Raw genomic sequence first — 16534 nt, 5'->3', positions numbered from 1 at the left:
TTTGGAAAGGAAAGAAAAAGGTGCAGTAGTCTCTTTTCTGGAGATGTGTATGTATTTACCAAACAGTAAAGGGCCCAGAATATATATTCTGTTAGAAAATGTTATTTTGATTTAAAATACTGATGACACAGTATTGTATACAGCAGCTCCATCTCTTCTAAAGCATTTTTGCACTTGCATTCGGATTTCCAACTGTTGTAAAATTCTCTTAGAGAGCTTCAATTGGTTTTAAATACAAATAGAACCAATTATATGGTGTTCTCTCGATGTGAAGCCGTAGGTGCGGATAATGGTAATATAACTACACTGGACAATTCGGTCCAGGAGTGGTCCAGGAATGTGGGTATTTGGCTGGGTAATAAGCTGTACTTTAATACCCACATTACTGAGTTGGTAAAAAAATTGCGGATCAGAATTGGGTGTCCTTACAGAAATAAAGCATGCTTGTCATCTCCACATAGAAAGGAAATTGTTTGGGCAAAATGTGTCTGTGCTGGACTATGGTAATACACTGCAGTATATATTAGTTTCTTCTTATCACCTTTTGAACCTGGTATTCTTCTGGCAGCCTTGGATAGGTCTTTTGGTCATGGTATATTGTGTTACCACACACCCATATGGTTAGACCAAACCAGACAGTTTTTAATGTTTATGTAAGACTGGGCCCTCCCAAGTTACTCACTAATGATTTCCCCGAAATTTGCAGTTTTTTGTCCACCTGATTTAAATTTTAGTATTTTGATGTGATGGTAAAGGTATGGTGTACTAACATTAGAAATTGCATTAGAAAATGATATTTCTGTTCATTTTAATTGCATGAATGGTTTCAAAGAAAAACCTGTTTGTTGAAAATTAGTTGAACTGGGTTACATTTATCAATAAATGGGGTTGTCTGTGTATCCCTAAAAACACAAAGGGAGAAATTACAATTAAGGTTTGTGGTAGAATTTGGGTTAGGAATTAGGATAGGGAAAATCGGATTTTGAATGAAAATAACTTTCTTTTTACCCCCGAGGATAGAGATGTTTTTTCTATACTTATGAGGACATTAACTTTGTGCGTGTGTATATATGTTTATGTGTTTTTGGATAAAAGGAATTTACCAGTGCAAGTAGATAGAGAACACTTGAGGGTGGGGTGCTCTTGAACTCTGTTAGTTTAAAAATATACAGAAAGAATGAGAGGAGGATCTGCCTCTGCCTGTGCAGTCTCAAATGATTTGGGCTGTTTGGGGTTCTGGTTGCTTCCCACACCTGCAAAGCCTGTGGCGGCCGAACCTGCTCAGCCCGACCGCTGGCACCTTGTCTTTTTCTGAGGAGGGGAAAAATGAACTAGATTCCAACTGACACTTGGCCCTTCATCACTTGAGCTTGGAGCTGGGCTTAGTCCCTGTGTCCCCCAGGCTGGTGCAGAAGGGAGGCGCATAAATAACACCCTGAAATAAGGCCAAGGAAGAGTCAACATTGGCACATGCCCACTTCCCCACAGAGGCTCCTAAATAGGCAACCATTTAAATCAAACGAGGTAGGCACAAATGGTAGCTGCAGCAAAATACCACCCCACCTACTCCTTACCTCACCAGTCCACACCCCATTGTTTATTGGTAGTGATTGGTGATGTTAATTTGTGCAGATGTATAAGCTGTTCCCTCAAGTGCGAATACACTATTAACATGCAGACTTGGCTACTTGACCTTTTCTCACCGGCAATGCCTGTCCACTCTCATTTGACTGAGGTTTTGAGAAACGGCTAGAGGTACAGCACAGACGCTGGCTGGGTGCATAATTAATCACACACAGGGACTAAGATGTTTGTCTTGTCATTGTGACATATCCTTTAGCTGCGACAGAGTGACATTGGTTTTCTGAGACTGAGAGGTTTATTTTCAGGGTTGCTCCTCACACTTAGAGGGTTACGGCCGGGCAGGGGGGCAAAATTAATATTCAACTTTATAGGGGTTAGCAAGCTGGGAACAGTATATTATCTGTCCTAAACACTCATTCATTGTTGCAGCTCACATGTTTTTGTAAGTGCAATATTAACTAAACCTGTTGGAATACCAAGCCACAAATATGGCAAGTAAAGTCAAACATGATGGTTCATATAATGAAAATATCTGAACCGATGTTGAGTACAACTCAAGCATTGTTGCTTGCTCTTAAGCTTATTAACATTACCATGTTATTGTCAAATCAAGTGATACCCAATGTTCCTCCAATTTGATGATTTCCTTTGTGTAGTCCTAACCTTGTCTTTTTGTTAGTTTTGAATATTGGATAATGCATTCCCCAAAACAAGGACTGCAAAGCAATGCTGCTAATAAATACCCTGGTTTCTTAGCCAAGAGGTCAGCCAGAATCAAGGTATTGAAGTATTTCCCATATTACTCATTCAGCTTGTAGGTGCATGACCTACCACAAGGAGTCACTAGAGCACAGTGAGACAAAACATAGCCTCCCTTGAAGATAGGAGACCAAATGTGCACTGCAGATTCGAGCTTCCTGTCACAACCAGGAGTGAACCAACTGGGAATGATCCCAGGGTGGACAAATGTTTTTTTCTGTTATTTTATTACTATTAAGCATCATATACAGTTGTGCTTATAAGTTTGCATACCCTGGCAGAAATTGTGACATTTTGGCATTGATTTTGAAAATATGACCTTTTTTGTGATCATATGAAGCCATTTAGATAGTGATCATATGAAGCCATTTATTATCACAGTTGTTAGGCTCCTTTTTAAATCAATATGATAACAGAAATCACCCAAATGGCCCTGATCAAAAGTTTACATACCCTTGAATATTTGGCCTTGTTACAGACACTCAAGGTGACACACACAGGTGAAAATGGCAATTAATGGGAAACTCTTGGATTTTCCAACACGACAATGACCCTAAGCACAAAGCCACGTTGACCCTCCAGTGGTTACAGTAGAAAAATATGAAGGTTCTGGAGTGGCCATCACAGTCTCCTGACCTTAGTATCATCGAGCCACTCTGGGGAGATCTCAAACATGCAGTTCATGCAAGACGACCAAAGACTTTGCATGACCTGGAGGCATTTTGCCAAGACAAATGGGCAGCTATACCACCTGCAAGAAGTCAGGGCCTCATAGACTGTTACAAAGGACTTCATGCTGTCATTGACGCTAAAGGGGGCAATACACAGTATTAAGAACTAAGGGTACAGTATGCAGACTTTTGAGCAGGGGTCAGTTAATTTTTTCCCCTTGTTGCTAGGTTTTGTTTTATGATTGTGCCATTCTGTTACGACCTACAGTTCAATATGAATCCCATAAGAAATAAAATACATGTTTTGCCTGCTCACTCATGTATTCCTTACAAATGGTACATATATTACCAATTCTCCCAGGGTATGCAAACTTTTGAGCCCAACTGTATAGGAATAAACTTTGAATAGGCACAATTTTCTTTATAATGTTGAACATATAGGCATATTGAAGTTCCACTGAGGGATCTCTGGAAGTTATGGATTATAAAATATATTTCTCTTTAAATTAGATTTTTCCTATGGAGTGGCCAGTTTCTTAAAATGATTGCTCCTAAAGACATTGACATTAAATTACTGTTCACTGGAACATTAGAATTGGCAAAACAATTGACCTAAATGACTTGTGGTTTGATCATCAAGGCCAGGCGTATGAATCAGTGTCTCAGGAATGCCTACCCTGTAGAGGTTTCCATGCCCTACATTGTCAAGGGTTTACAGAGAATGGTGCAACAAACAAAAAATATCCAGCCAGCTACAGTCCTGTAGGTGAAACATCTTGTTAATAGGTGATGTTGAGGAAGAATTGCAAGAAACATGCAACATTTTACAGGTGGGCCAAAAACAGAAATGGCACATCACAATAGTAGTGGGTAGAACAGCTTCTCAGAATGCACAACTTATCAACCCTTGTGATGGATTGCGGCAAATGACCTCACAGGTACCATTCATGTCCATTGAAAATAAGAAGCGGCTCCCGAAGGCACGTGATCATCACCACCAGTCAACTGAGTAGAAAAGCATCCCAGCTCCGACTAATTGCTGTTCTTGTTGTATCATGCTAAAGGCAGAGTTATGATTTGGCGTGAGTAAGATGGATCCATGAACCCGTACTAAAACACACATGCTTGTGGCAGTTGTGTAATGGGGTGGGGAATTTCTTACTGGCACGGGTTAGCTCCCTTGATACTAATTTATCAAGGTTTGAACACCAGAAATACTTGAACATTATGTTGCTGACCGGGTGCAACCCTTCCTGGCTGCATTCTACACTTCATCACGTGTATACTTCCAGCAGCCTGAATGTACTGACATAATCTGCAACAACTGTGTGATGCAATCGCTTCAGCATAGACCGACATCACTGAAGAACCGATACCTTGCCAAATCCATGTCCAGAAGATTTGAACCCCATTGTCATTGTATCATTTATTCTTTTATGTTTTACCTTATTTTCTCCCATCCCAATATCACCAACACATGTTACCAAGCCATTTGACTCCTTAAAGCCGCACCTTTAGGATTTTTTTCAGTAAAAAAACAATTACAATTACAAATACTCACCGGTCAGAAAGCGGTTCCGCAAACTAGACAGTCTAATGTATTTGCCCTCTTGCTCAGTTGTGCACAGGGGCCTCCCACTCCTCTTTCTATTCCCGTTTGGGCTAGTTTGTGCTGTTTTTATTTATAATGAATATTGTCTACATTGTATTGCTGATCAATGTGATGTTATTTTAATGGACCAAAAAATTGCTTTTCTTTTAAAAACAAGGTCATTTCTAAGCGACCCCAAACTTTTGAATGGTAGTGTATATGTGTTCTCACCACCTTACATTACAAATGTCGGGTAACACAGCAAGAAAACCAAACAGAGCTGACGACTTCCCAAAATCACCCTGGCTCCCTATACAATGCAATGTGTTCATTCCATATTACACTATGATGGATAGTTATTTATTTTTTGCTCTGTTGCACTGTCAATTCCTTTAAAACATATTCCTTGTTCCATAATTCTCAAGTGCTGTGGATGCATCCCAAATTTGTATTTGTTTGCTGAGCAGCAGAGGGGAACCTATAACCCCCCCCCCCAAAAAAAAATAAAAAGAAAAATGCCATCATTGCACTCTGTTGGGTTTCATCATATTTTAGCTGCAGCATTGTAGCCAGAGCACACAGCTTCCAATGCATTCTGGTACAGATGAACAGCGATCATTTTACACAAAATGTAGGCCAACAGGCAGGCACAAAGACCTACACGAAAGCCTCAGTACTTATTGATAGGGTCAGTTTTTCCTGACTACAGTATGTGACCTGACCAAGAGATTTATTTTTTTATTACAGTGTAGAGGTCAGGTCACTGAGTTTAGTCATTATAGCTCAGTTTTTCCTAATCAGTTCACATGATCAGGGAAATACATTTTGGCCTACTGATTGGTTACCTTGATCATATTGGGCTGGTTGCTTAGTGCCTCAAACTGAATAGTCTTTCAGCAGTGGGGAAAACAAGTATTTGATACACTGCCGATTTAGCAGGTTTTCCTACTTAGAAATGATGTAGAGGTCTGCAATTTTTATTATAGGTACACTTCAACTGTGAGAGACGGAATCTAAAACAAAAATCCAGAAAATCAAATTGTATGATTTTTAAATAATTAATTTGCATTTTATTGCATGACATAAGTATTTGATCACCTACCAACAAGTTAGAATCCCGGTTATCACAGACCTTTTAGTTTGCCTTTAAGAAGCCCTCCTGTTCTCCACTCATTACCTGCATTAACTGCACCTGTTTGAACTCGTTACTTGTATAAAAGACACCTGTCCACACACTCAATCAAACAGACTCCAACCGCTCCACAATGGCCAAGACCAGAGAGCTGTGTAAGTACATCAGGGATAAAATTGTAGACATGCACAAGGCTGGGATGGGCTACAGGACAATAGGCAAGCAGCTTGGTGAGAAGGCAACAACTGTTGCCGCAATTATTAGAAAATGGAAGAAGTTCAAGATGACGGTCAATCTCCCTCGGTCTGGGGCTCCAAGCAGAATCTCAACTTGTGGGGCATCAATGATCATGAGGAAGGTGAGGGATCCGCCCAGAACTACACGGCAGGACCTGGTCAATGACCTGAAGAGAGCTGGGACCACAGAAAAGCATTAGTAACACACTACGCCGTCATGGATTAAAATCCTGCAGCGCACGCAAGGTCCCCCTGCTCAGTCCAGCGCATGTCCAGGCCCGTCTGAAGTTTGCCAATGACCATCTGGATGATCCAGAAGAGGAATGGGAGAAGGTCATGTGGTCTGATGAGACAAAAATAGAGCTTTTTGGTCAAAACCCCACTCGCCGTGTTTGGAGGAAAAAGAAAGATGAGTACAACCCCAAGAACACCATCCCAACCGTGAAGCATGGAGGTGGAAACATCATTCTTTGGGGATGCTTTTCTGCAAAGGGGACAGGACGACTGCACCATATTGAGGGGATGATGGATTGGGCCATGTATTCTGAGATACAACAACCTCCTTCCCTCAGTAAGTGCATTGATGATCGGTCGTGGCCCGGTCTTCCAGCATGACAAGCCCCAAAACCTGAAGGATCTGGAGAAGGTCTGTATGGAGGAGTGGGCCAACATCCCTGCCGCAGTGTGTGCGAACCTGGTCAAGAACTACAGGAAACGTATGATCTCTGTAATTGCAAACAAAGGTTTCTGTACCAAATATTAAGTTCCGCTTTTCTGATGTATCAAATACGTCATGCAATAAAATGCAAATGAATTACTTAAAAATCATACAATGTGATTTTCTGGATTTTTGTTTTAGATTCCGTCTCTCACAGTTGAAGAGTACCTATGATAAAAATGACAGACTTTTACGTGCTTTGGGATTGGGAAAACCTGCAAAATCGGCAGTGTATCAAATACTTGTCCTCCCCACTGCATGTGCTGAGAAGGATCCATCTATGAAGCGTTGTGCACCAAGTGCCCTGCCGTTATTATTCTCCCTCCTCCATACGAAGTAGAGCAGTCAGTAACCTGGGTGGAGAACTTCAGTCATCTGCACCATACAGCTATTACATAAGCCCAGTCAGTCGGGCCATTTGTGGAATTGCTTTACCTCAAAGATTTCCAATCCAGGGACGACAGCAACACAGAAAGAAAGCCATGCTCATCCCTTGGAAAAGGGATGAGCATTTGAGGGAGAGAATGAAAGAAAGAGGGGAAGGTTTTTACAATATTAAAATGATTATCTATCTTGTAGTTGGTCACTCCATTTTTATTTCTTTTTGGATAATCAGGTGGCTGATCTGTGTTGCATGTTGTTCATAACCAATTTTTTTTCAAACAAATTTTCCACATTGAACACATTCTGCAAGCTATATATTTTGTCAGTCAATACTTTTTCTAGTTGAACTGATTCTCTTTCTCTTGTCTTTCCAGTGGAGCTGAAGTTCAACCTGGACCAATATGTGAACAAGCGTTACCCAGGCCTGGTAAAGATTGTTCGTAACAGTAAGAGGGAGGGCCTGATCCGAGCCAGGTTACACGGCTGGAATGCTGCTACCGCCCCTGTTGTGGGCTTCTTTGATGCCCATGTTGAGTTCAACACTGCCTGGTATGAACTGTACTTCATCTTTATACAGTACATTCTCCTTTACCTCTTGGGGTTCATGATAGACTGCAAGGGTTGTAGTCCTGCATAATCATCGATGAAATATGTGGATGACACCTTAAGGATTTTTATCAAGCGTCAGCTAAACAGTGCTTACGGTGCAAGGAATTCTTACTGACGCAGCACATTCAGGGATATGACCCCCATTTTGAATTAGTTAGAACCTTTAATAAGCTTTCCCTTAGGTTCCAGCTCATCACTCCTGAACTATGAGGGATGACCAATAGATAATACACTGTTTGGGTTTCAATGATCTTAGCTGTCCAGTACTGTACTGTTCATAAGCCAAAGACACTTTTAAATTGTGGATGGAGAATATATAAAAGAGAACAGATTAAAATGTGTGTTTTCCACAAGGTTCCCATCCACCTCAGGCTTCTGACTAGTCTTAAAGGCATGATGGAAATTACTTAAGGGAGTCTCAATCCAATGTTTTGTGGACACTTATGCTTAACAACAAACAAGTCGCTCAAGCTATTGTAATTGGCACTTAATTTGAACCTGTCATTATGTCATGGTTTTCATGAGAGAGTGTGTTTGCTGTCTTCTTGGGAAATCTAGGAAAAGCTGGAACCAAAGATAGGTAATAAATTGTTTTGCTGCCTTCCTGGCTGTAGCTCAGACATTTAACATAACATGATACTACCATTGGTTTGTAGCTCTAACATCAGAAGAACAGGAAAGGAAAACAACAAATATTTGTACTCTATCGTAACTTATCATTTCAATGAAATGTGTGATTATATATCTTTTTCAAAAGTATTAAATGCACTCCTGTGTTGGTAATAGGGTCTTAGGAATCTGGAGGTTGGCCAATAAATATTATAACCCCGTTTCCAAATTTTTTTGGACGCTGCATAAAATGCAAATAGGAACAGAATTCAATGATTTGCAAATAATGTGTCCCGTGCAAATCATTAAAAAATCATAAAAATACTTTATGAGAAATGTTATTGTTTTGGGAAAAATACATGGCAATTTTGAATTTGATACTAGCTACACGTTTCAAAAAAGTTGGGACAGGGGCTTGTTTACCAGTGTGTTGCATCACCTCTTCTTTTAACAACACTCTGTAAGCATTTGGGAACTGAGGAGACCAATTGCTGCAGTTTTGAAAGTGAAATGTATTCCCATTCCTGCTTGGATTTCAGTTGTTCAACAGGGGACTCCTTTGTCATATTTGTCATTTCATAATGAGACAGATGTTTTCAATGGGTGACAGGTCTGGACTGCAGGCAGGCCGGTTTAGCACCCAGACTCTTTTACTACGAAGCCATGCTGTGGTGATGCATGCAGAATGGGGTTTGGCATTCCCTTGCTGAAAAAAGCAAGGCCTTCCCTGAAAAAGACGTTGTCTAGATGTCAGCATATGTTGCTCAAAACCCTGTATTGTTCAGCCTTCACAGATGTGCAAGTCACCCATGCCATGTGCACTAATGCACTCCCATACCATCATGGATGCTGGCTTTTGAATTGTGCACTGATAGCATGCCGGATGGTCCCTCTTCTCTCTAGTCCGGAGGACACAACATCCATGATTCCGAAAATGAATTTCAAATTTTGATTTGTTAGACCATAGGACCATTTTCCAATTTGCCTCAGTCCATATTTGAGCTGGGGCTCAGAGAAGGAGGTGTTGGTTCTGGATCTTGTTTATATTACTTCGTTGCATGGTAGAGTTTTTACTTGTATATGTGAATGAAGCGACAAAGTGTGTTCAAAGACAATGATTTTTGGAAGTGTTCCTGAGCCTATGCAGTGATGTCCACTACAGTATCGTATTTGTTTTTAATGCAGTTCCACCGGAGGCCCTGAAGATCAGGGCAAACCAAAAATTATTTTCGGTCTTGTCCCTTGCATTGAGAAACATTATTCTTAAATTGTTGCACTATTTGTTTGCGTGGTCTTTCACTATGGTGAAGTGGTGAACCCCTCCCAATCTTTACTTCTGAAAAACTCATCCTCTCTGGGATGCTCTTTTTATACCCAATTATGTTACTGACCTGTTGCCAATAACCTAATTAGTTGTGAGATGTTCTAGGTTTTTTATTTTCCAGTCTTTTATTGCCTCTGTCCAGGCTTTTTTTTTATGTTGCTGGCATCATCTTCAAAGTGGGCAATATTTTTCAAGGAACAATAACATTTCTCCGTTTCAACATTTGATATGTTGTCTTTGTACTATTTTCTTTTTAATATTGAGTTTAAATGATTTTCACATTATTGCATTCTTTTTTTCTTTACATTTTACAATTTGTTTTCGAAATGGGGTTGTACGTGGTGTGGCCAAACCTCTTGACCTTCTTCTTAGTTATGAATACACAACGATCAACACAGCATTAAAGCTGAAACGGCCAAGGCCATCTTTGAATCTAGTGTAATTTTTAGAGAAAAAAAGGTAATATGCATATATATTTTAGACACACTCCAGGTGTTTTTTGAATAACAAAAAAGTAACCTGCTCTTTCGGAGGATATTTAAAGGCTCTGTCATATATACAGTGGATACTAAAAGTCTACACACCCCTGTGAAAATGCCAGGTTCTTGAGATGTAAAAGAATGAGACAAAGATAAATCATGTTAGAACTTTTTCCACCTTTATCGTGACCTATAACATGAACAATTCAACTGAAAAACAAACTGACATTTTTGAGGGGGAAAAATAAAAAATAAAAACTCACAATAACCTGTTTGCATAAGTGTGAACACCCTTAAACAACTACAAATACTTTGTTGAAGCACCTTTTGATTTTATTACAGTACTCAGTTTTTTTGGGTAGGAGTCTATTAGCATGGCACATCTTGATGTGGCATTATTTGCCCACTCTTCTTTGCAAAAGCCCTCTTCAGATCACCCCAAGTCTGGGCTCTGGCTGTGCCATTCCAAAACGTTAATCTTCTTCTGGTGAAGCCATGCTTTTGTGGATTTGGATGTATGCTTTGGGTCATTGTCATGCTGAAAGGTGAACTTCCTCTTCATCTTCAGCTTTCTAACGGACGCCTGAAGGTTTTGAGGCAAAATTTCCTGGTATTTGGAATTGTTCATAATTCCCTCCACCCTGACTAAGGCCCCAATTTCAGCTGAAGAAAAGCCCCAGAGCATGATGCTGCCACCACCATGCTTCACTGTGGGTATGGTTTTCTTTGGGTGATGTGCAGTGTTGTTTTTGCGCCAACCTTGGTTTCATCAGACCATTACACATTTTCCCACGTGCTTTTGGGGGACTTGATGTTTGTTTTTGCAAACTTCAGCCGGGCTTGGATGTTTTTCTTTGTAAGAAAAGGCTTCCGTCTTGCCACCCTACCCCATAGCCCATTCATATGAAGAATACGGGAGATTGTTGTCACATGTAGCACACAGCCATTACTTGCCAGAAATTCCTGCAGTTCCTTTAATGTTGCTGTAGGCCTCTTGGAAGCCTCCCTGACCAGTTTTCTTCTCGTCCTTTCATCAATTTTGGAGGGACGTCCAGTTCTTGGTAATGTCTCTGTTGTGACATATTTTCTCCACTTGATGATGACTGTCTTCACTGTTTTCCATGGTATATCTAATGCTTTGGAAATTATTTTGTACCCTTTTCCTGACTGATATCTTTCAACAATGAGATCCCTCTGATGCTTTGGAAGCTCTCCATGGCTTTTGCTCTGAGATGCAACTCAGAAAATGTCAGGAAACTGCTGAACTTTATTTGTGATTAATCACAGTCACTTTAAATGATGGCAGGTGTGTAATTACTTCTATTTAATATGAGTTTGAATTTGATTGGTTAATCACAGCCACATCCCCAGTTATAAGAGGGTGTGCACACCTACGCAGCCAGGTTTTTGTAAGTTTTATATTTGTCATTTTACCCCTCAAAGATTTCAGTTTGTTTTTCAATTGAATTGTTCACATTATAGTTCACTTTAAAAGTGGAAAAAGTTCTGACATGATTTATCTTTGTCTCATTCTTTTACATCACAAAAACCTGGCATTTCCACAGGGGTGTGTAGACTTTTTATATCCACTGTAGGTGCTTGGTCACAAGAAATCCCCTCTTCTTTCTGACTTTTACAAGTGATTTCTTCCCCCATTTTCAGATTGGCTCAGAGCTGGCATCTAGCGATTAGTAAATACTAGTAAACAAGACAAAATGTTAAACATTAGAGGCTCCTTTAAAATATTGTTTATATGTGCATAATCTATAAGTAGAATAACTACGATACATCATTTAGCCATGAAATTCCAAGTTTGAAATTGAGTGGTTGTGACATGGGGCACATATCAGCAACATACATGACAAGGTACACAATTTTGGGGACCCTTTTTGCTCAACAAAGCCACTTTTACAGTGAGTTACCAAAAATGCTGGAATGCACTTTTAATCACCGCCAATTCTTCAACGTCCAGGTGGAGTTTCTAATGTATCTTGAACCCCGTCCATGAGGGCTTTCAGGAAGAACTTAATTGACACTCCAAACCTGCAGGCTGTCTCTGCAAGCCAGCTACATGGGGGAGTGGGTGGTGATAATTGATACCCTGGTGGTTCACTCATCTGTTTCCCCATCTGCTTCTGTTCAATAAGGGAAGTGGTTTTCACCCTCATTTCACCTCCATGTGATCTACCCTCATTGTTTCTGATGTTTTCGCTCCTGTTTTACATTCAAAGATCTGTAAGAATTTGTTTTACTTTGGTTTACATCCAGCCTTATACACAAACACAAATGCATTTCACCTTTCCTTTTGATGGTATGCAGCTATTTCTTCGGCACAGCAGCTGTGCATTTCCTTTACATGAGTTTATGTTTGCCAAATTAAAAAAATCTGTCTTGGATGGATTACAAAGTTTTGTTCTAATCAGGTTTTCCTTGAAAAACAAAACACAACAATTGAAAATCATAAATGTATTATTAGGTGTCCTTGCTGCAAACAATGCACAATTTCGGTCATAGTATAATAATTTTATCTTTCTAGCACATAATTAAAAGTATTGATGGTTAAAACATGGGATACTGTGATCTCTCAACATCCCTTACAATGCTTGTTTTGTACAAGTGGTTTACAAAACTGAAGCCTCCACTGATCTTTCAGTAGCAGCTGTTAGCGGCATTCTTGTCAACTTCGGTGGTAATGTCTCCCAAAAGACTGTTGTCAAAAAACAAGGCCAGTTCTGCTGAGTTTATGTGCAGAGTTTTTCAAGGAAAGAAATAGAGCCACTCTCTCGTATCTTGCTTTATCATTATTACAAAATAAATTATTTTCTACCCACGGATTTTACCTACAACCCATGTGAATTATAGGTCTCTGGCAGTGTTTGGAAATGCTGATCTGTAGTCAAAGAGGCCAACTTTATCTTGGCCTGTGCTGCCTTTCAAGGCTCTTGGCTCACCTGTCCATGCCCTCTCTTGAATCCATGCTGTCAAGGTCACTTCCACCCTACTATTCTCATGTCTTCCATCCTATCATCTGCTAATCCCTTCTTCCTTTTGTCTCCTGAGTCTGCTTTTCTTCTTTCCTCCTTCTCCACATTCAATGAAACTGTCCTTCCCCCCTCCCCCAACTGGCTCTGCCCTTCACTTCTTCTCTTTGGCTAAATACTGTACTCTTTTGGAACATGGCTGCGGGCAGCTCAGCAGAAAAGGATGGAAGAAAAACATCTGGATGGATCTTCTGTTCACTACCTCCATGCTAACTTCTGTCTGCTGCTGCCTAGGCCACTTTTTGTCACTCAGCTTATGCTCAATCTCTAGGTAACTCTTTGCCACCTTCTCCTCAAGCCTCGACCTTCTGCACTCCCATTTTCCTTCTCTGTGGATTACTTTATCAACCAATTTAAAAAGGTTGATGAAATCCTATTGCTGTGTGAGGGTCCTATGGTCCCAAACTGGTCTATGCATTAACCTCTTTTCCCCGCTCTTTTCAGGCACAATCTTGCAAATATTGAGTTTGCTTGCACAACAGTCTGACCCATAGACACCATTCCTCCTCCCTTCTCGATGTTCTCCTCAATTTTATGATATCCAATTCCTGATTAAAGTTCCCCTTCATTCCAGTACCTTACAGTTGATTCGAGACAGTCAAGATATGTGTCCTCCAAAGTACCTCTATTCTGGTGCTTACAATGCTGCATGCTAAACCAAAATGTATATACCAAAATCCTAACATGCTGGAGAGAACTCATTTTCTGTTATTCAACTTTGATTCAGTGCACAGGTGCTCAAGCTGCTACAAGGATTTGCTGGAGTGCAACAAGTAAAGACAACCATTTTCAATAAGCACTTAGTGCCCAAACTTGCATCAGACTCTGCGGCACCCCTGGGCTAATCCACAAGCAGGATTTGACCCCTGGGATATCTGAAAACCCTCTCAGTGCTCCTCCTTTCTCAAGACCATCTCAGCAGACCTCCTCAATCTGCTCCCATTCCACACAGCACAGTGCTGATTTGAGAAGTAAATAATTCTTCAAGGATCACAATTGGATCATTACAGATGTTGGTTAAAACTTCATCAGGTCTCCAAAACTACAGTTATACACCACCTCCATTTAGATGTCTTGACAAATAACCCCAGGACCTGTAGATAGCTAAATGTCATTAGAACTTTAATTGGAACAGGGTTATATGAAAAATAATAATAATGATGTGATGGACATGCATTAAATAAGATTGCTGACTCAAGTGGTGGATATGCAATGTTTTTGCAGCTTTTGTCCTTCAAAGGCCCTAAGTTAGTTATGATTAATGGCATCATGGACCATGTCAAGTAACGAGAGATTTTAGACCAAACTTGGTCTGTAGCTATTAGATTGCTAAAAGTGAGTTGTCACTGTTTCCAAATTATTTCTCTTGATTCTAACTAATATGTGCTTACTGACCACAGAATTAGGCTTTTTCAATGGCCATTGCAGTCCCCTGACTTTAAACCCAATGAATATTGTGGAGTGAGCTGAAGAGGAGGGTCCTCAAGTGAGGACAAAGAACTTTTTAAGATTCTGCATGGATGAATGGTGGCCGAACCCAATTTCTATTATACTATTTCATCAAACATTATAGAAGACTCAGTGGTTTTATCTTGGTACTCAGTGGTTTTAACTTTATCTATAGAAATGCCAGGTTTTTGTGATGTAAAAGAATGAGACAAAGAGAAATCATGTCAGAACTCTTTCCACTTTTAATGTGACCTATAATGTGAATAATTCAATTGAAAAACAAACTGAAATCTTCGAGGGGGTAAAATGAAAATAAAAACCTTACAATAACCCTCTTATATACACACCCTCTTATTACTGGGGATGTGGCTGTGTTCAGAATTAACCAGTCACATTCAAACTCATGTTAAATAGAAGTAATTACACACCTACCATAATTTAAAGTGACTGTGATTAATTACAAATAAAGTTCAGCTGTTCTAGTAGGGTTTTCCTGACATTTTCTTAGTTGCATCTCAGAGCAAAAGCCATGGTCCACAGAGAGCTTCCAAAGCATCAGAGGGATCTTATTGTTGAAAGATATCAGTCAGGAGAAGGGTACAAAATAATTTCTAAGGTATTAGATATACCATGGAAAACAGTGGAGAAAATATGTCACAACAGAGACATCCTGGATTTCCCTCCAAAATTGATGAAAAGACGAGAAGAAAACTGGACAGAGAGCCTTCCAAGAGGCCTACAACAACATTAAAGGAACTGCAGGAATTTCTGGCAAGTACTGGCTGTGTGCTACATGTGACAACAATCTCCCATATTCTTCATATGAATGGGCTATGTGGTATAAAGAAAAACAAAACAAACGTCAAGTCCCCCAGAAGCATGTGGGAAAATGTGTTATGGTCTGAAGAAACCAAGGTTGAACCTTTTGGTCATAATTCCAAAAGGTATGTTTGGCATGCCATACCCACAGTGAAGCATGGTGGTGGCAGCATCTTGCTTTGGGGCTGTTTTTGTTCAGCTGGAACCAAGGCCTCAGTCAGGGTGGAGGGAATTATGAACAGTTCCAAATACCAGGGAATTTTGGCACAAAACCTTCAGGCGTCCATTAGAAAGCTGAAGATGAAGAGGAAGTTCACCTTTCAGCACGACAACGACCCAAAGCACACATCCAAATCCATAAAAGCATGGCTTCACCAGAAGAAGATTAACATTTATGAATGGCCCAGCCAGAGCCCAGACCTGAATCCAATTGAACATCTGTGTGGTGATCTGAAGAGGGCTGTGCACATTAGAGGTGGCCAGAGGCCACCACCTGTCCTGTCCTGGCTATGCCCTGAGCCCAGCGCAGAGATGGCTAGGGGCACAGCCAGGATGTGACAAAATCAAAAGGTGCTTCAACAAAGTATTAGTTTAAGGGTATGCACACTTATGCAACCAGGTTATTGTGAGTTTTTAATTTTTCCCCCTCAAAGATTTCAGTTTGTTATTGAATTGAATTGTTCACTTTATAGGTCACATTGAAAGTGGAAAAAGTTCTGATATGATTTGTCTTTGTCTAATTTTTTTTACATCACAAGAACCTGGCATTTTAACAGGGTTGCGTCGACTTTTTATATCCACTGTATGTATTTCTTGATGAAGAATTTTCTTTGAACAATTTTACTTACCTTAAAGGTTAGATTTAATTAGTTTGTGTTGGATCAAGCTGATACCCAGCAACAGTTGTTTAGTGTTTCTCTTTAACAAGGGTACCAGTATTTCTGGAGGGCACTGTGTTTCCGGTCTATATGATGTTTGTCAAATCATCATATAGAGTATTTTAAAGCAAAATAGGAGGAAGGTCTGGGCTTAGATTGGTAGGAGAATAGGTTGGAATACCTTTGTAGCTGCTCAGTAAATGCTAGAAAATGTCAATTTCAGATATTTGATTGTTTACACTTGAAGGCTA

The 16534-nt window shown here is 40.1% G+C and overlaps 1 protein-coding gene across 7 annotated transcripts in view; it reads left to right on the top strand.

Annotated features, from left to right (window-relative positions):
- galnt9 (polypeptide N-acetylgalactosaminyltransferase 9) overlaps positions 1 to 16534 on the top strand; it is a 99092-nt gene that overhangs the window by 32491 nt on the left and 50067 nt on the right. For 6 of the 7 annotated variants that reach the window (XM_010876649.4, XM_020052195.2, XM_020052194.2 and 3 more), the window contains one exon: positions 7450 to 7624. In XM_010876649.4, coding sequence (XP_010874951.1) covers positions 7450 to 7624 — 175 coding nt within the window. Of the gene's footprint in view, positions 1 to 7449; positions 7625 to 16534 lie in introns of those variants that run through there. The other variant, XM_010876648.4, reaches the window with a different exon arrangement.

This window comes from Esox lucius, chromosome 13, assembly GCF_011004845.1.
Source record: "Esox lucius isolate fEsoLuc1 chromosome 13, fEsoLuc1.pri, whole genome shotgun sequence".
NCBI classification, from domain to species: Eukaryota; Metazoa; Chordata; class Actinopteri; order Esociformes; family Esocidae; genus Esox; species Esox lucius.
The sequence above is the reverse complement of the archived record's forward strand: the minus strand, read 5'-3'. Positions and strand labels throughout refer to the sequence as shown.